Raw genomic sequence first — 19,391 nt, 5'->3', positions numbered from 1 at the left:
TTTGGTTTCTGATTTACAGCGTAGACATAGTCATCGAGATAGAGATGTACAGCTCGGAAACAGACCCTTCGGTCCAACCTGCCCATGCCGACCAGATATCCCAACCCAATCTAGTCCCACCTGCCAGCACCCGGCCCATATCCTTCCAAACCCTTCCTATTCATATACCCATCCAAATGCCTGGAAAATGTTGCAATTGTACCAGCCTCCGCCACTTCCTCTGGCAGCTCATTCCACACACGTACCACCCTCTGGATGAAAGCGTTGACCCTTTGGTCGCTTTTATATCTTTCGCCTCTCACACTAAACCTATGCCCTCTAGTTCTGGACTCCCCGACCCCAGGGAAAAGACTTTGTCTATTTATCCTATCCATGCCCCACATAATTCTGCAGTTCTTTCAGTTTCTAAAACTTCTCAAGAGTTTTCTTAGAAAACAAAAACGGCAAAAACAGAGGAACCATTAGACTGAGGCCACGCTGCAGTAATTGTGGAGAGGAGGGAATTCCGGGTAACACTTCGGGAAGCAGAACCCTCTCGAGGAATATGTATTAATTTGAAGTTCGATCCCGTTGATAGATTTGCAGGTTTCTCTTTTACTTTGTAGAAGAGGGGGAGGTGTCAGTTAGCAGTAAGGGGTTTTCACAGGAGGGCATGATTTGGAGATGCCAGTGTTGGACTGGGGTATAGAAAGTTAAAAATCACACAACACCAGGTTATAGTCCAACAGGTTTAATTGGAAGCACTGGCTTTCGGAGCGCTGCTCCTTCATCAGGTGGTTGTCCGAAATCTAGAGCTTCCAATTAAATCTGTTGGACTATAACCTGGTGTTGTGTGATGTTTAACTTCACAGCAAGGGGTAGTCATGGGCAGCTGTTTAGTGAAGGTCGCTTCCACTGATGTGGGAAGGCAGTGCACGCAAAACCCTCCCTGCCCTAGATAGGTAACCTGAACCAAGATGGGCTTTCCAAGGTCAGGGGGTGCAGAGTGCTGAGGCCGCTGTCATCATTTAGTTCCCATGGGTCCCAAGTCCTTGGGATGCCGTGGCGCCTTAATGATGAATGGCATTGTGTGCAACCGAGACAGGGTCGTGGCAGAACAGTGTCGAGAGTGTGTTGCTGGAAACGCACAGCAGGGAAATCGATGTTTCGGGCTCCAGCATCTGCAGACCTCCCTGTCTCCGAGCAGAACAGTGTTATCCGCTCAGGTTTAAGCAGAACGTCCGCAGCTACTCCTGCGGGTCCAACGAAACACAAAGCGCTATCCGGGAGGGCAAACGTAGGGGGTGGGGTCAGCAAGCACAGCGTAGGGTGATCCCGGTTCGTGAGGGGAAAAAGAAAACGTATTGCGGTGAAATTGACATAGGAAGTGAAATTGACAAAGGAGGTGAAATTGACATTGTCAGAGCAACCCTGCGCAGGAAGGAGGTAGAGCGCCATGGAGTGGCGGTGGGCAAGATGGAAAGGACGGGGTCAAGGGAGGGCACAGACGGCTGTGTAAGGGCATGAACAAATGTTACCCTTCATGGTGTCGTGGGGGGATGAAGGTCGGGTCTGCAGGCAATGATAGTCTCCAGCTGAGAGTCGTGAGAACTCGGAATCAGTGTGTGTGTGGGGGGGGGGGGGGGGGGGGACCGTGTGTGTGTGTGTGTATGTCTGCGTGTGTGTGTGTGTGTGTCTGTGTGTGTGTGTGTGTCTGCGTGTGTGGGTGCATGCGTGTGTGTGTGGCTGCATGTGTGTGTGTGGGTGCATGTGTGGGTGTGTGTCCTGTGTGTGTGTGTGTGTCTGCGTGTGTGGGTGCATGCATGTGTGTGTGTGTGGGTGCATGTGTGGGTGTGTGTGGCTGTGTGTGTGTGTGTCTGTGTGTGTGTGTATGCATGTAGGGATATGCGGGTGTGTGAGAGTGTGTGTAGGTGCATGTGTGTGAGTGTACTGGGGTATCAATTTGTGAGAATGTGCGTGAGTGCTGTGAATGTGGAAGTGTTTGAGTGAGTTTATGAGAGAGCTTGTGTTTGAGAGAGGGTATGCATGTGTGTGTGGGTCGGTAGGAGTGTGCTTTTGTGTGTGTGCGTGTACTTGTGTAGTGTCCGTGAAATAGTATACAGTGCAGTGTTGTCACGTGTCGTGTGACATGAACCAAAGTGCCCAGTTAAAGTCATCCCCATGGGTACAGAACTTGACTATCAGCCTCTGCTTGGCCACTTTGCATTATTGGCTGTCCCATAGTCTGCCTTGGAGGATTGTCACCCAGGGGTCCGAGACCGAAAGGCACACAGCGCTGAAGTGCTCTCCGACTGGGAGGCTAGAACCAGTCTGACTCAAGATTGGGACACAGACAGACTTTAACCTCACACCTTTAATGCATTGTCTGAGCTGAGATGGCATCTCTTGTTAGACAACCTGAAGTTATCTCGACAACGTAACTTTGAAAAGGTTCTGAGGTTCTTATATTAAAGAACGGAAACTAGTAAACCCATTATCCAAGATGAAAGGCTTAACCTAAATGTGTTTAATATATCATTTCAGCTGCATTAAACTGTAATCCTTTTGCTATAAATACTGCGTCTTATGGTCCTTCTTATCATCAGGTTGATCTACATCGGATACACTCCATCCATTCTTTATCCTTCAAAGAAAATCAGTCACCTTCATCAGACACTACCTTCCCTTAACAAATCCATGATGACTATATCGGATGATGACGTGGAGGAGCCTGTGGTGGACTGGGGAGGACAAAGTTCAAAATCACACAATACCAGGTTATCGTCCAAGTAGCTTTCGGAGCACTCCTAAAACTTGTGCTTCCAAGTAAAGCTGTTGGACTGTAATCTGGTGTTGTGTGATTTTTAACTTTATCCTGGATTAAACTTTCACTCACTGTGTGGTCACTTCTATCATCTCTCAGAGTTTTATCGAATCATTTTCTCATACTGGAAATATAAAAGCAGCTGGTGTCCACTCCTCCTATTTCTGACCTGCACCTAAAACAATAACATTACCGATTCGATATGAGAAATAACGTTGTTTGGATATTTGTGAACTGTCCACCCACATTTCACTTGATATTAGGCTGTAGTTCACAAAAAACAAAATGAGAGTAATGTTGAAATGAGTGAAATCCGGAAACATTTCTTTCGAAATAAGATGGAAAACCAAGGAATTCTGCCATAACTCGTGTTTCTTTGAACCGTGCTCGACTTGACTCCTTAATCCTCCTGGGGACATCCTCAACTTCAAAGTTGTGTCTGCACTCCAGAGGTCTGGCAGACTCAATGTGATGTGCAGACGGAGGTGTTTCATTCCCACTGAATAGATTTTGGTTGTGGAGTGGTGTTAAAATGCACTGCTTGCGATGGCCGGGAATCGAACACGAGTCAACTGCTTGGAAGGCAGCTATGCTCACCACTATACCACCATCGCTACAGGCTGAAGCGCTCTAGAAATCAGCTGATGTGCCATAATAGTTCTTGACTCGAAATTTCGTTGTTGTTTTGTTGGAAATTTTGCAGTGAAATATTAGAATTGAGAAGTCATCAAAGACCGAGTTTTACTGAGTGGATCGGTCTCCTGATGTCCCGCTTCACTTTTTAATACACACAATGCAGCATTTCGGATTTCTCATCGTCTGAAATCAATCAATAACAGAAATAGCACGAAAATCCCAGGGCAACCCTGGAACGATCACACAATTAAAACTTGTCAAGTTCTCAGAAAGGTTCACCGGACCGAAACGTGAACTCTGATTTCTCTTCATACAGCTTTACCACCGACTTCGGGTTTGGTTTCTGATTTACAGCGTAGACATAGTCATCGAGATAGAGATGTACAGCTCGGAAACAGACCCTTCGGTCCAACCTGCCCATGCCGACCAGATATCCCAACCCAATCTAGTCCCACCTGCCAGCACCCGGCCCATATCCTTCCAAACCCTTCCTATTCATATACCCATCCAAATGCCTGGAAAATGTTGCAATTGTACCAGCCTCCGCCACTTCCTCTGGCAGCTCATTCCACACACGTACCACCCTCTGGATGAAAGCGTTGACCCTTTGGTCGCTTTTATATCTTTCGCCTCTCACACTAAACCTATGCCCTCTAGTTCTGGACTCCCCGACCCCAGGGAAAAGACTTTGTCTATTTATCCTATCCATGCCCCACATAATTCTGCAGTTCTTTCAGTTTCTAAAACTTCTCAAGAGTTTTCTTAGAAAACAAAAACGGCAAAAACAGAGGAACCATTAGACTGAGGCCACGCTGCAGTAATTGTGGAGAGGAGGGAATTCCGGGTAACACTTCGGGAAGCAGAACCCTCTCGAGGAATATGTATTAATTTGAAGTTCGATCCCGTTGATAGATTTGCAGGTTTCTCTTTTACTTTGTAGAAGAGGGGGAGGTGTCAGTCAGCAGTAAGGGGTTTTCACAGGAGGGCATGATTTGGAGATGCCAGTGTTGGACTGGGGTATAGAAAGTTAAAAATCACACAACACCAGGTTATAGACCAACAGGTTTAATTGGAAGCACTAGCTTTCGGAGCGCTGCTCCTTCATCAGGTGGTTGTCCGAAATCTAGAGCTTCCAATTAAATCTGTTGGACTATAACCTGGTGTTGTGTGATGTTTAACTTCACAGCAAGGGGTAGTCATGGGCAGCTGTTTAGTGAAGGTCGCTTCCACTGATGTGGGAAGGCAGTGCACGCAAAACCCTCCCTGCCCTAGATAGGTAACCTGAACCAAGATGGGCTTTCCAAGGTCAGGGGGTGCAGAGTGCTGAGGCCGCTGTCATCATTTAGTTCCCATGGGTCCCAAGTCCTTGGGATGCCGTGGCGCCTTAATGATGAATGGCATTGTGTGCAACCGAGACAGGGTCGTGGCAGAACAGTGTCGAGAGTGTGTTGCTGGAAACGCACAGCAGGGAAATCGATGTTTCGGGCTCCAGCATCTGCAGACCTCCCTGTCTCCGAGCAGAACAGTGTTATCCGCTCAGGTTTAAGCAGAACGTCCGCAGCTACTCCTGTGGGTCCAACGAAACACAAAGCGCTATCCGGGAGGGCAAACGTAGGGGGTGGGGTCAGCAAGCACAGCGTAGGGTGATCCCGGTTCGTGAGGGGAAAAAGAAAACGTATTGCGGTGAAATTGACATAGGAAGTGAAATTGACAAAGGAGGTGAAATTGACATTGTCAGAGCAACCCTGCGCAGGAAGGAGGTAGAGCGCCATGGAGTGGCGGTGGGCAAGATGGAAAGGACGGGGTCAAGGGAGGGCACAGACGGCTGTGTAAGGGCATGAACAAATGTTACCCTTCATGGTGTCGTGGGGGGATGAAGGTCGGGTCTGCAGGCAATGATAGTCTCCAGCTGAGAGTCGTGAGAACTCGGAATCAGTGTGTGTGTGGGGGGGGTGGGGGGGACCGTGTGTGTGTGTGTGTATGTCTGCGTGTGTGTATGTGTGTGTCTGTGTGTGTGTGTGTGTCTGCGTGTGTGGGTGCATGCGTGTGTGTGTGGCTGCATGTGTGTGTGTGGGTGCATGTGTGGGTGTGTGTCCTGTGTGTGTGTGTGTGTCTGCGTGTGTGGGTGCATGCATGTGTGTGTGAGTGGGTGCATGTGTGGGTGTGTGTGGCTGTGTGTGTGTGTGTCTGTGTGTGTGTGTATGCATGTAGGGATATGCGGGTGTGTGAGAGTGTGTGTAGGTGCATGTGTGTGAGTGTACTGGGGTATCAATTTGTGAGAATGTGCGTGAGTGGCTGTGAATGTGGAAGTGTTTGAGTGAGTTTATGAGAGAGCTTGTGTTTGAGAGAGGGTATGCATGTGTGTGTGGGTCGGTAGGAGTGTGCTTTTGTGTGTGTGCGTGTACTTGTGTAGTGTCCGTGAAATAGTATACAGTGCAGTGTTGTCACGTGTCGTGTGACATGAACCAAAGTGCCCAGTTAAAGTCATCCCCATGGGTACCGAACTTGACTATCAGCCTCTGCTTGGCCACTTTGCATTATTGGCTGTCCCATAGTCTGCCTTGGAGGATTGTCACCCAGGGGTCCGAGACCGAAAGGCACACAGCGCTGAAGTGCTCTCCGACTGGGAGGCTAGAACCAGTCTGACTCAAGATTGGGACACAGACAGACTTTAACCTCACACCTTTAATGCATTGTCTGAGCTGAGATGGCATCTCTTGTTAGACAACCTGAAGTTATCTCGACAACGTAACTTTGAAAAGGTTCTGAGGTTCTTATATTAAAGAACGGAAACTAGTAAACCCATTATAAAAGATGAAAGGCTTAACCTAAATGTGTTTAATATATCATTTCAGCTGCATTAAACTGTAATCCTTTTGCTATAAATACTGCGTCTTTTGGTCCTTCTTATCATCAGGTTGATCTACATCGGATACACTCCATCCATTCTTTATCCTTCAAAGAAAATCAGTCACCTTCATCAGACACTACCTTCCCTTAACAAATCCATGATGACTATATCGGATGATGACGTGGAGGAGCCTGTGGTGGACTGGGGAGGACAAAGTTCAAAATCACACAATACCAGGTTATCGTCCAAGTAGCTTTCGGAGCACTCCTAAAACTTGTGCTTCCAAGTAAAGCTGTTGGACTGTAATCTGGTGTTGTGTGATTTTTAACTTTATCCTGGATTAAACTTTCACTCACTGTGTGGTCACTTCTATCATCTCTCAGAGTTTTATCGAATCATTTTCTCATACTGGAAATATAAAAGCAGCTGGTGTCCACTCCTCCTATTTCTGACCTGCACCTAAAACAATAACATTACCGATTCGATATGAGAAATAACGTTGTTTGGATATTTGTGAACTGTCCACCCACATTTCACTTGATATTAGGCTGTAGTTCACAAAAAACAAAATGAGAGTAATGTTGAAATGAGTGAAATCCGGAAACATTTCTTTCGAAATAAGATGGAAAACCAAGGAATTCTGCCATGACTCGTGTTTCTTTGAACCGTGCTCGACTTGACTCCTGAATCCTCCTGGGGACATCCTCAACTTCAAAGTTGTGTCTGCACTCCAGAGGTCTGGCAGACTCAATGTGATGTGCAGACGGAGGTCTTTCATTTCCACTGAATAGATTTTGGTTGTGGAGTGGTGTTAAAATGCACTGCTTGCGATGGCCGGGAATCGAACACGGGTGAACTGCTTGGAAAGCAGTTATGCTCACCACTATACCACCATCGCTACAGGCTGAAGCGCTCTAGAAATCAGCTGATGTGCCATAATAGTTCTTGACTCGACATTTCGTTGTTGTTTTGTTGGAAATTTTGCAGTGAAATATTAGAATTGAGAAGTCATCAAAGACCGAGTTTTACTGAGTGGATCGGTCTCCTGATGCCCCGCTTCACTTTTTAATACACACAAAGCAGCATTTCGGATTTCTCATCATCTGAAATCAATCAATAACAGAAATAGCACGAAAATCCCAGGGCAACCCTGGAACGATCACACAATTAAAACTTGTCAAGTTCTCAGAAAGGTTCACCGGACCGAAACGTGAACTCTGATTTCTCTTCATGCAGCTTTACCACCGACTTCGGGTTTGGTTTCTGATTTACAGCGTAGACATAGTCATCGAGATAGAGATGTACAGTTCGGAAACAGACCCTTCGGTCCAACCTGCCCATGCCGACCAGATATCCCAACCCAATCTAGTCCCACCTGCCAGCACCCGGCCCATATCCTTCCAAACCCTTCCTATTCATATACCCATCCAAATGCCTCGAAAATGTTGCAATTGTACCAGCCCCCGCCACTTCCTCTGGCAGCTCATTCCACACACGTACCACCCTCTGGATGAAAGCGTTGACCCTTTGGTCGCTTTTATATCTTTCGCCTCTCACACTAAACCTGTGCCCTCTAGTTCTGGACTCCCCGACCCCAGGGAAAAGACTTTGTCTATTTATCCTATCCATGCCCCACATAATTCTGCAGTTCTTTCAGTTTCTAAAACTTCTCAAGAGTTTTCTTAGAAAACAAAAACGGCAAAAACAGAGGAACCATTAGACTGAGGCCACGCTGCAGTAATTGTGGAGAGGAGGGAATTCCGGGTAACAGTTCGGGAAGCAGAACCCTCTCGAGGAATATGTATTAATTTGAAGTTCGATCCCGTTGATAGATTTGCAGGTTTCTCTTTTACTTTGTAGAAGAGGGGGAGGTGTCAGTCAGCAGTAAGGGGTTTTCACAGGAGAGCATGATTTGGAGATGCCAGTGTTGGACTGGGGTTTAGAAAGTTAAAAATCACACACCAGGTTATAGTCCAACAGGTTTAATTGGAAGCACTAGCTTTCGGAGCGCTGCTCCTTCATCAGGTGGTTGTCCGAAATCTAGAGCTTCCAATTAAATCTGTTGGACTATAACCTGGTGTTGTGTGATGTTTAACTTCACAGCAAGGGGTAGTCATGGGCAGCTGTTTAGTGAAGGTCGCTTCCACTGATGTGGGAAGGCAGTGCACGCAAACCCTCCCTGCCCGAGATAGGTAACCTGAACCAAGATGGGCTTTCCAAGGTCAGGGGGTGCAGAGTGCTGAGGCCGCTGTCATCATTTAGTTCCCATGGGTCCCAAGTCCTTGGGATGCCGTGGCGCCTTAATGATGAATGGCATTGTGTGGAACCGAGACAGGGTCGTGGCAGAACAGTGTCGAGAGTGTGTTCCTGGAAACGCACAGCAGGGAAATCGATGTTTCGGGCTCCAGCATCTGCAGACCTCCCTGTCTCCGAGCAGAACAGTGTTATCCGCTCAGGTTAAAGCAGAACGTCCGCAGCTACTCCTGCGGGTCCAACGAAACAAAAAGCGCTATCCGGGAGGGCAAACGTAGGGGGTGGGGTCAGCAAGCACAGCGTAGGGTGATCCCGGTTCGTGAGGGGAGAAAGAAAACGTATTGCGGTGAAATTGACATAGGAAGTGAAATTGACAAAGGAGGTGAAATTGACATTGTCAGAGCAACCCTGCGCAGGAAGGAGGTAGAGCGCCATGGAGGGGCGGTGGGCAAGATGGAAAGGACGGGGTCAAGGGAGGGCACAGACGGCTGTGTAAGGGCATGAACAAGTGTTACCCTTCATGGTGTCGTGGGGGGATGAAGGTCTGGTCTGCAGGCAATGATAGTCTCCAGCTGAGAGTCGTGAGAACCCGGAATCAGTGTGTGAGTGGCGGGGGGACTGTGTGTGTGTGTGTGTGGGTGCATGCGTGTGTGTGTGGCTGCATGTGTGTGTGTGTGGGTGCATGTGTGGGTGTGTGTCCTGTGTGTGTGTGTGTCTGCGTGTGTGGGTGCATGCATGTGTGTGTGTGTGTGTGGGTGCATGTGTGGGTGTGTGTGGCTGTGTGTGTGTGTCTGTGTGTGTCTGTGTGTATGCATGTAGGGATATGCGGGTGTGTGAGAGTGTGTGTAGGTGCATGTGTGTGAGTGTACTGGGGTATCAATTTGTGAGAATGTGCGTGAGTTGCTGTCAATGTGGAAGTGTTTGAGTGAGTTTATGAGAGAGAGCTTGTGTTTGAGAGAGGGTATGCATGTGTGTGTGTGGGTCGGTAGGAGTGTGCTTTTGTGTGTGTGCGTGTACTTGTGAGTGTCCGTGAAATAGTATACAGTGCAGTGTTGTCACGTGTCGTGTGACATGAACCAAAGTGCCCAGTTAAAGTCATCCGCATGGGTACCGAACTTGACTATCAGCCTCTGCTTGGCCACTTTGCATTGTTGGCTGTCCCATAGTCTGCCTTGGAGGATTGTCACCCAGGGGTCCGTGACCGAAAGGCACAGAGCGCTGAAGTGCTCTTCGACTGGGAGTCTAGAACCAGTCTGACTCAAGATTGGGACACAGACAGACTTTAACCTCACACCTTTAATGCATTGTCTGAGCTGAGATGGCATCTCTTGTTAGACAACCTGAAGTTATCTCGACAACGTAACTTTGAAAAGGTTCTGAGGTTCTTATATTAAAGAACGGAAACTAGTAAACCCATTATAAAAGATGAAAGGCTTAACCTAAATGTGTTTACTATATCATTTCAGCTGCATTAAACTGTAATCCTTTTGCTATAAATACTGCGTCTTATGGTCCTTCTTATCATCAGGTTGATCTACATCGGATACACTCCATCCATTCTTTATCCTTCAAAGAAAATCAGTCACCTTCATCAGACACTACCTTCCCTTAACAAATCCATGATGACTATATCGGATGATGACGTGGAGGAGCCTGTGGTGGACTGGGGAGGACAAAGTTCAAAATCACACAATACCAGGTTATCGTCCAAGTAGCTTTCGGAGCACTCCTAAAACTAGTGCTTCCAAGTAAATCTGTTGGACTGTAATCTGGTGTTGTGTGATTTTTAACTTTATCCTGGATTAAACTTTCACTCACTGTGTGGTCACTTCTATCATCTCTCAGAGTTTTATCGAATCATTTTCTCATACTGTAAATATAAAAGCAGCTGGTGTCCACTCCTCCTATTTCTGACTTGCACCTAAAACAATAACATTACCGATTCGATATGAGAAATAACGTTGTTTGGATATTTGTGAACTGTCCACCCACATTTCACTTGATATTAGGCTGTAGTTCACAAAAAACAAAATGAGAGTAATGTTGAAATGAGTGAAATCCGGAAACATTTCTTTCTAAATAAGATGGAAAACCAAGGAATTCTGCCATGACTCGTGTTTCTTTGAACCGTGCTCGACTTGACTCCTTCATCCTCCTGGGGACATCCTCAACTTCAAAGTTGTGTCTGCACTCCAGAGGTCTGGCAGACTCAATGTGATGTGCAGACGGAGGTGTTTCATTCCCACTGTATCGATCGGCTCTTTTGGTTGTGGAGTGGTGTTAAAATGCACTGCTTGCGATGGCCGGGAATCGAACCCGGGTCAACTGCTTGGAAGGCAGCTATGCTCACCACTATACCACCATCGCTACAGCCAGACGTGCTCTAGAAATCAGCTGATGTGCCATAATAGTTCTTGACTCGAAATTTCGTTGTTGTTTTGTTGGAAATTTTGCAGTGAAATATTAGAATTGAGAAGTCATCAAAGACCGAGTTTTACTGAGTGGATCGGTCTCCTGATGCCCCGCCTCACTTTTTAATACACACAAAGCAGCATTTCGGATTTCTCATCATCTGAAATCAATCAATAACAGAAATAGCACGAAAATCCCAGGGCAACCCTGGAACGATCACACAATTAAAACTTGTCAAGTTCTCAGAAAGGTTCACCGGACCGAAACGTGAACTCTGATTTCTCTTCATACAGCTTTACCACCGACTTCGGGTTTGGTTTCTGATTTACAGCGTAGACATAGTCATCGAGATAGAGATGTACAGCTCGGAAACAGACCCTTCGGTCCAACCTGCCCATGCCGACCAGATATCCCAACCCAATCTAGTCCCACCTGCCAGCACCCGGCCCATATCCTTCCAAACCCTTCCTATTCATATACCCATCCAAATGCCTCGAAAATGTTGCAATTGTACCAGCCTCCGCCACTTCCTCTGGCAGCTCATTCCACACAAGTACCACCCTCTGGATGAAAGCGTTGACCCTTTGGTCGCTTTTATATCTTTCGCCTCTCACACTAAACCTATGCCCTCTAGTTCTGGACTCCCCGACCCCAGGGAAAAGACTTTGTCTATTTATCCTATCCATGCCCCACATAATTCTGCAGTTCTTTCAGTTTCTAAAACTTCTCAAGAGTTTTCTTAGAAAACAAAAACGGCAAAAACAGAGGAACCATTAGACTGAGGCCACGCTGCAGTAATTGTGGAGAGGAGGGAATTCCGGCTAACAGTTCGGGAAGCAGAACCCTCTCGAGGAATATGTATTAATTTGAAGTTCGATCCCGTTGATAGATTTGCAGGTTTCTCTTTTACTTTGTAGAAGAGGGGGAGGTGTCAGTCAGCAGTAAGGGGTTTTCACAGGAGGGCATGATTTGGAGATGCCAGTGTTGGACTGGGGTATAGAAAGTTAAAAATCACACAACACCAGGTTATAGACCAACAGGTTTAATTGGAAGCACTAGCTTTCGGAGCGCTGCTCCTTCATCAGGTGGTGGATGCATGAGTTGGTTGCTGCTTTGACAAGAATTCAAACTTAACCAATCATTTTGAATTATGCCCCAGGATACTAAAACCCAATCGCGTTTGTATTTATTGTTTTTGCAAACATACAACCAGTGAGACGATCTGATGTTGGGGTATTAAAAAAAAAGCCGGCATTTAGAAAGTCTGACAGAGCAACTGTTATTGAGAGAGTAACTGCTATCAAGAAAGACTGCCATTCAAAAACACTCTCTGTCAGAGGTATCTTCTTCATATGAAATATCTTCACATTAAAAGGCAGAAAGCAACGCAGAGAGATCTTCAGCCAAAAGAAGACAGACACCGGAGACGACAGCCACTATATGGTTTTGAAACTAAATTGATGTAATATTAATATTTTTTTTATTGGAAGAGTTCATTGTTATAGAATTGTTGGCAGACAATAAGCAGTTAAGAGAGGGAGGAAGGAGCTTAGAGTTGTGATTTGTTGTTTAATGTTCACTTTTAGAGTTAAGGAATAAATTAATGTTATTTTCTCTAAATAGTGGAATTTAGATGTTCTCTATTACTCATATTTTAACAGATTATGAGGTGAGGTGAACCTTTTTGGGTGTTTCGTTTAATTAACAGAGGAGTTCACCACCGTGTCATAATACAATACATAAAGCCATAGTATCATCACAGAAGACAGAATGATGCTGCCTCCGGAGATGAGTGACTGGGCTTGCAACAATGGTGAGCTGTCAGAGTAATAATGGACATGGTGATTGGCCATTGGTGTTGGTGTGATGATGTGGGCGGTCAGGCAGAGGAATGATGGCATGAATGCCAATAGGATGGGAATGTTGGTGAGGTATCTGTGAGAAAGAGAGTGATAATGTACATGGAGACTGGACATGGAGATGTGCATGCTGGGTTTAGAGTGATGGTGGGTTAGGTATGGAGTGCTATGATGGCCATGGTAACTGACCATTGGGATGCCAGTAATGTTGGATTCTGGGAATGGCCAATAGGATGTGGGAGATAGTGCAGAGGAGGTTTGGTGATGAACATGGAAACTCGCCAATAACATAGCAGTGATGGTGAGGTGGGCAGTAGGACACAGGATGAAGGATGTGGATACTGTATTTCAGAGTTTTAATTCAGAAATCTTTTGAGGTATCAAGTGGATTCAGTGAACAGTTAGGAAGGCAAATGCAATGTTTGCATTTGTTTTGAATGGACTAGAATACAAGAGCAGAAGTGAACTGTTGAGGCTGTACAAAGTTCTGGTCAGACGGCATTTTCTACATTGTGAGCAGCTATGAGCCCTGTGTCAAAGGAGGGATGTGTTACCCAAGGAAGTGACAGAGAAGGTCTACAAGAATGGTTCTGGGTTGTCATATGAGGAGAAGTTGAGGAATCTGAGCCAGAACACAAGGCTGAGTAGATAGATGATGTGGGGCCTCACTGAAAATTATAGACAGTTACCTTGGATGAGGGGAATGGCCAATTCGATGGGGGCTAATAGTTGGGATGAATGTGTTGCTTGACGTGGAGATTGTCCAATGGGATGAGAGAAATGGTGTGGGAAAGTGAGAGTAATGATGGACATGGTGTGTGGAATGAGGATGGTGTGGAGTTTTGGAACAGTGTAGGGATGGGGATGATATGAGATATGTGATATTGTGGAGGATGAAGACAGGGGATGGAGATTGTTAAAAATCACACGGCACCAGGTTGTAGTCCAACAGGTTTATTTGGAAGTACCAGCATTCACAGCACTGCTCCTTCATGAGGGAGCTGTGGAGCAGGACTATAAGACACAGATTTTATAGAAAAAGATCACAGTGTCATGCAACTGAAATGATATGTTGAACAAACCGAGATTGCTGTTAAGTCTTTCATCTTTTAGAATGGGCTGCAGGTTTCAGTTCATTAATATGTAAATCCCAGAACTTCTTCCAAGTCACATGCTTGAGATAACTTCAGGCTTTATTAGAAAAGAGATTACATTTCAGCTCAGACAATGCATTAACTGTGTGAAGTTAGAGCCTGTCTGTATCTTAATCTTGAGCCAGACTGGTTCTATTTCCAAAGTAGGAATTTGTAAAATGTTACATGGATTGACTTGCTTGCATTGACTGCTTGCAAATTGTGTGCTTTTTGAACAAAATAGAATCTATCTGCAATTACAATACTGTAAACGCAAAATCACCCCATAGACTTACATGAGTGTGTGCGTGCATGTAAGTCTCAGAGACTCTGAGTGATTTCATGTGGGTGTGTGGTAAAGACTGTGAGTGTGTGCATGTAAGTGTTAATGCTTGTGAGAGGGTGTGTTTGCGTGTGTGCATTCTTGGTAGAGTGTGTGCATGAGTATGACGGAGAATAAGCCTGTGAGAGAGTGTGTACATGGGTGTGAGTGTGGGTGGTGTATGTGTGTGTATGATAGGGTCCATGTGAGTATGTAACAGTGTGTGGGCATTGTGTAGTGCGGTCCCCTGTAGTGTGGCATGAACCCAAAATCCTGGTTGAAGCTATCCTCATGGGTACCAAACTTATATGAGCCTCTGCCCGGCCACAGTGCAATGTTGCGTATCCCGAAGTCGGCCTTGGAGGACAGTCCCCTGAAGATCTGAGGCCGGATGTCCCTGACTGCTGAAGTGTTCCCTGACTGGGAGAGAATGTGCCTCCACATCTTGATTTATTGTAGTCACGTGTACCCAAGTAGAGTGAAATAAACAGGCAGGAGGCTGGAAGAACACAGCAAGCCAGGCAGCATCAGGAGGTGGAGATGTCGATGTTTCGGGTATAACTCTTCTTCAAGACCTCCTGATGCTGCCTGGCTTGCTGTGTCCTCCAGCCTCCTGCAGTATTTTTTGTCGTAATCTAAGTGCAGCTTTGTTTTGTGAGCAGAACAAGCAGATCATAACAAACAAGGACATATAGATCAGAGGGTGTCTGGGCAGAGCCAGGCATACACGTTACACTGCACAGAAGGTGCACAAAGCAGTTTCAACAACAGCAATATCAACATTATTTTAACTGAGAGGGGTCCTTGCAGCAGTCTAATAACAGCAGGGGATGAGGCCAGTTCTGAGAGATTGAGGATGATGTGTGGAATGGGGACAGATTGGAGGATAGTTGTGAGGGAAGGGGATGGTGTGTGGATTGGAGATGGGACTTCATCCAAACGCCAATCAAATGAAGGATACGAACGGAAGCCCCGCCCACTGCGACGATTCCGTCACTGCCGTGAAGGCCAGCTTCCGGCTGAGCGATGAGGGGGCGGGGCTAGTGACGAGTCAATGGTGTCAGGGTAGACGGGGATGGGTCTCCGGGTGGGGCGGGGCTTGATATTGGGGAATAGACGTCAGTGGACCGGGCGCGGTATCCAGGAGAGGCGTCGGAGGCCAGGCGAGGTGTCCGGGGTGGATGTCCAGAGGGGCGGGGCTTGGTTGCCAGGGGGCGTGGGTTGGCAAACCGGGTGAGGCGTTAGGGGGCGGGGCTTAGTTGCCGGGGTGGGGCTTAGTTGCCTGAGCGGGGAATAAGTGGGCGGGGGTTGGTGTCCATGGGCGGAGGGCGAGGCTTCAGGGGACAGTGCTGAGTGTCTGGGAGTGAGGTCGAGGGGCGGGGCTACGTGTCCCGTCGTGACGTCAGGGGGCGGGGTTCTCAGCGCAGTGGCGGCGGTGGTGGTCGCTCTCGGGTTGCAGCTGGAGCGAGCGGCGGCGGCGGCGGCTCCCGCTCGAGCAGGTACGGGGTGGGCAGAGTCATGCTCCTGTCACCCGGCCATTGTCAGCAGTGATGACCCATGTGCCCCTGCATTAACCCCGTCTCTCTCTCTGGGCCTGAAGGTTGGCGGTTGATGTCGGCCTCGGCTGAGGCCTCGATAGCCCCGGACACGCGAGAGAACGAGACGGTCTCGCCGCGATTTGTGAACCGCAACCCCCGGAACCTGGAGCGTCTGGCGCTGGCGAGGAAGGACAATGGCTGGCAGAGCACCTGGCCGAGGGGCAGCTACTGGCACCGGTGAGCACCGGACACCACATGGGACAGCACAGTACAGGCCCTTCGGCCCACCATGTTGTGCTGAGCATTTATCTAACATCAACCACATCTACACACCCTGCAAATTACTGCCGTCCATGTGCTTGTCCAGCAGTTGCTTAAATGTCCCTAATGTCTCTGACTTTTCTACCACCGCTGGCAGTGCATTCCACACACCCACCGCTCCCTGAATAAAGAACCTACCTCTCACATCGCCCCGATACCTTCCTGCAGTCACTTTAAAATTATGACCTCTTGTGTCACCCATTTCTGCCCGGGGGTGGGGGGTGGGGAAGTCTCTGGCTACCTACTCTATCTAAGCCTCTCATTAACTTGTACACCTCTATCGGGAAAAATCCACTCCATCTTCCTTCGCTTTGCCCTTGAATGTATCTGTCTACTTCGCCCTCTTCCAGCTTCTGCCCTCAGTTTGTCAACAGCATTCCGATACAAAGTTAAAAATCACACAACACCCGGTTATAGTTCCAACAGGTTTAATTGGGAGCACTATCTTTCGGAGTGCCGCTCGTCCTTCTTCAGGTGGTTGTGATGATGGAGCGGCACTCCGAAAGCTAGTGTGCTTCCAATTAAACCCGTTGGACTATAACCTGGTGTTGTGTGATTTTTAACTTTGTACACCTCAGTCCAGCAGTGGCATCTCCAAATGATGAGCATTCAGATAGCAAGTCAAAGAGTCATAGAGATGTACAGCATGGGAACAGTCCAACTTGTCCATACCGACCAGATATCTCAACCCAGTCTGGCACCTCCCAGCACCTGGCCCATATCCCTCCAAACCATTCCTATTCGTATACCCATTAATTGCCTTTTAAATGTTGTAATTGTACCAGCCTCCACCACTTCCTCTGGCAGCTCATTTCATACACGCACCACCCTCTGTGTGAAAAAGTTGCCCCTTAGGTCTCTTTTATGTCTTCCCCTCTCACCCTAAGCTTATTGCTCTAGTTCTGAGATCTCCTTACAAATTTGTTTCTCAATTTCTCTCTGGCTATGAGGGAGTCTATAATACAAGCCCAACAAGCCCTTTCTTATTTCAGTTCCACCCAAATAACTTCCCTGGATGTATTTTCGAGAATATCCTCCCTCAGTACAGCAGTAATGCTATCCCTTATCAAAAACGCCACTCCCCCTCCTCTGTTGCCTCCCTTTCTATCCTTCCTAGCATTTGTATCCTGGAACATTAAGCTGCCAGTTCTGTCCATCCCTGAGCTATGTTTCTCTAATTGTTATGATATCCCAGTCCCATGTTCCTAACCATGCCCTCAGTTCATCTGCCTTCCCTGTTAGGCCTCTTGCATTGAAATAAATGCAGTTTAATTTATCAGTCCTACTCTGTTCTCTGCTTTGTTCCTGCCTGCCCTTACTGTTTGACTCGCCTTTGTTCTCAACTGTACCAGTCTCAGATTGATCTCTTTCCTCACTATCTCCCTGGGTCCCACACCCCCATCATACTAGTTTAAATCCTCCCAAGCAGCTCTAACAAATCTCCCTGCCAGTATATTAGTCCTCTTCCAATTTAGGTACAATCCATCCTTCTTGTGCAGGTCACCTCTACCCCAAAAGAGCTTCCAATGATCCAAAATTTTGAATCCTTCTCCCGTGCACCTGCTCCTCAGCCATGCATTCATCTGCTCTATCCTCCTATTCCTGCCCTCACTAGCTCATAGCACCAGGGGTAATGCAGATATTAGTACTCTCATGGGCCTCCTTTTTAAATTCCTGCCTAACTCCCTGTAATCTCCTTTCAGAATCTCAATCTTTTCCCTTCCTATGTCATTGGTTCCAATGACCTCCTGCTGGCCCCTCTTCCACTTGAGAACATTCTGCATCCCCTCTGAGACATCCTTGACTCTGGCACCAGGAATGCAACACACCATTCTGATTTTATGCCGCTGGCCACAGGACCATCTGTCCTCAAATTCTAGACAGTCCTCAAATTCAATCGATCTCTTGGAACCTGATGTACCTGTCATTGCATTAGAACTGGTCTCAGTACCAGAATCTTGGCTGTTTGCTACGTTTCCCTGAGAATCATCAACCCCACATGTTCCAAAACAGCATACTTATTTGAAATGGGGATAGCCACAGAAGACTCCTGCACCAACTGTCTACCTCTCTTACCTTTCCTGGAGTTAACCAATCTATGTGACTGGATCTGCATCTTTTCCCTCTTCCTATAACTGCCATCCTTCATGTCTCCCTGCTCTTGTAAATTCCTCATTACCTCGAACTGTCTCTCCAACTGTTCCATTCAATTTGAAAGGATTCTTAATCAACGGCATATATTGCAGATATAGTCCCCAGTAACCCTTAAACTCTCCCTGAACTCCTACATCCGACAAGAAGAGCATATCACTCTACTAAAGGCCATTTTTGCTTTTAGTCTACAGACACAGAAAATAGCACTGTCTTCCTCTACAAAACACTGCTCCAGGTTAAATTAATACTTGTGGCGTATATTTTAAGTTTAATCAAGAGGCATATCTCAAAAAAACATAATAAAACACCAACTCTACTCACAACTGCAGATTTACTGTAAGGCCATGCTTAAAATATCCACTTACCTGTTTCTGTGCTGTCCCCTCTCCCAAACAGGTTCCTCCAAGATTAGTTGTGAATTTCACTTGTTTGTTTTCCCAGATGTATTCCAATGTCCAGTGATTCACGAATTCAAACAGCAAAGGCAGTAACTGTGCAGGTTCACTGCTGTGTCAGTTTCTGCCAATTTCCCGTTTCCATTGCCAGTGGCTGTCAGCTCTTTGTCCCTGAGTTCTGCCTCTGGCCGAGTGAATGTGAAAATTCTTCAGTGAATAGTCCTCTTGTCCCAGACTTCCGAGATTCTGGGTTAGATGGGAGAGCAGAAATCTAACCACTGGTATCTGGGCTGATGTGAGAACTGTTGTACTGGAGTAGCACACTGTTGGAGGGTCAGTGCTGAGGGAGTGCCAGACTGTGTCCCTCTGTGACATCTAACTGGCTGACTGCTGTCTGAAGTCCATATTAAAGATTTCGTGACCTCCTTGGAAGAAGCACTGTGAATGCCAATCTGAATCTTTAAAACTTGTGTCCAGTTGGTGAAAACAGGCAATCAGCCCGATATCACAGTGCTGTTAGTCAGTTCTTGCTGTCTGCACGTTAGTTGCTGTGTTCCCTGAGTAACCGCAGTATCTACCTGACAGTCCATATGATGTTGGAACAGAGGTCAGCCAATTGAATGTACTCTTTTGTCCGATGGGGTCATGGCTGATTTGGCAATTATCAACTCCACTCTCCTGTCTTTCTTTATAATCTTTGATCCCTTCCAGATT

At 46.9% G+C, this 19,391-nt stretch overlaps 1 protein-coding gene and 3 non-coding genes across 4 annotated transcripts in view; 1 reads left to right on the top strand and 3 right to left on the bottom strand.

The window, feature by feature from the left end:
• LOC140485958 (uncharacterized) overlaps positions 1-19,391 on the top strand; it is a 70,532-nt gene that overhangs the window by 44,867 nt on the left and 6,274 nt on the right. Inside the window, exons 3-4 of the mRNA XM_072584399.1 lie at positions 15,597-15,768; positions 15,870-16,044. Coding sequence (XP_072440500.1) covers positions 15,597-15,768; positions 15,870-16,044 — 347 coding nt within the window. The remainder of the gene's footprint in view (positions 1-15,596; positions 15,769-15,869; positions 16,045-19,391) is intronic.
• Positions 3,346-3,417, bottom strand: trnag-ucc (transfer RNA glycine (anticodon UCC)). Its single transcript has one exon. It is a non-coding gene; the product is annotated as a tRNA-Gly (tRNA).
• On the bottom strand, positions 7,117-7,188 carry trnag-ucc (transfer RNA glycine (anticodon UCC)). Its single transcript has one exon. It is a non-coding gene; the product is annotated as a tRNA-Gly (tRNA).
• Positions 10,839-10,910, bottom strand: trnag-ucc (transfer RNA glycine (anticodon UCC)). The gene has a single exon. It is a non-coding gene; the product is annotated as a tRNA-Gly (tRNA).

This window comes from Chiloscyllium punctatum, chromosome 15, assembly GCF_047496795.1.
Source record: "Chiloscyllium punctatum isolate Juve2018m chromosome 15, sChiPun1.3, whole genome shotgun sequence".
Classification (NCBI taxonomy): domain Eukaryota; kingdom Metazoa; phylum Chordata; class Chondrichthyes; order Orectolobiformes; family Hemiscylliidae; genus Chiloscyllium; species Chiloscyllium punctatum.
This window is presented reverse-complemented; position numbering and strand designations above follow the sequence as displayed.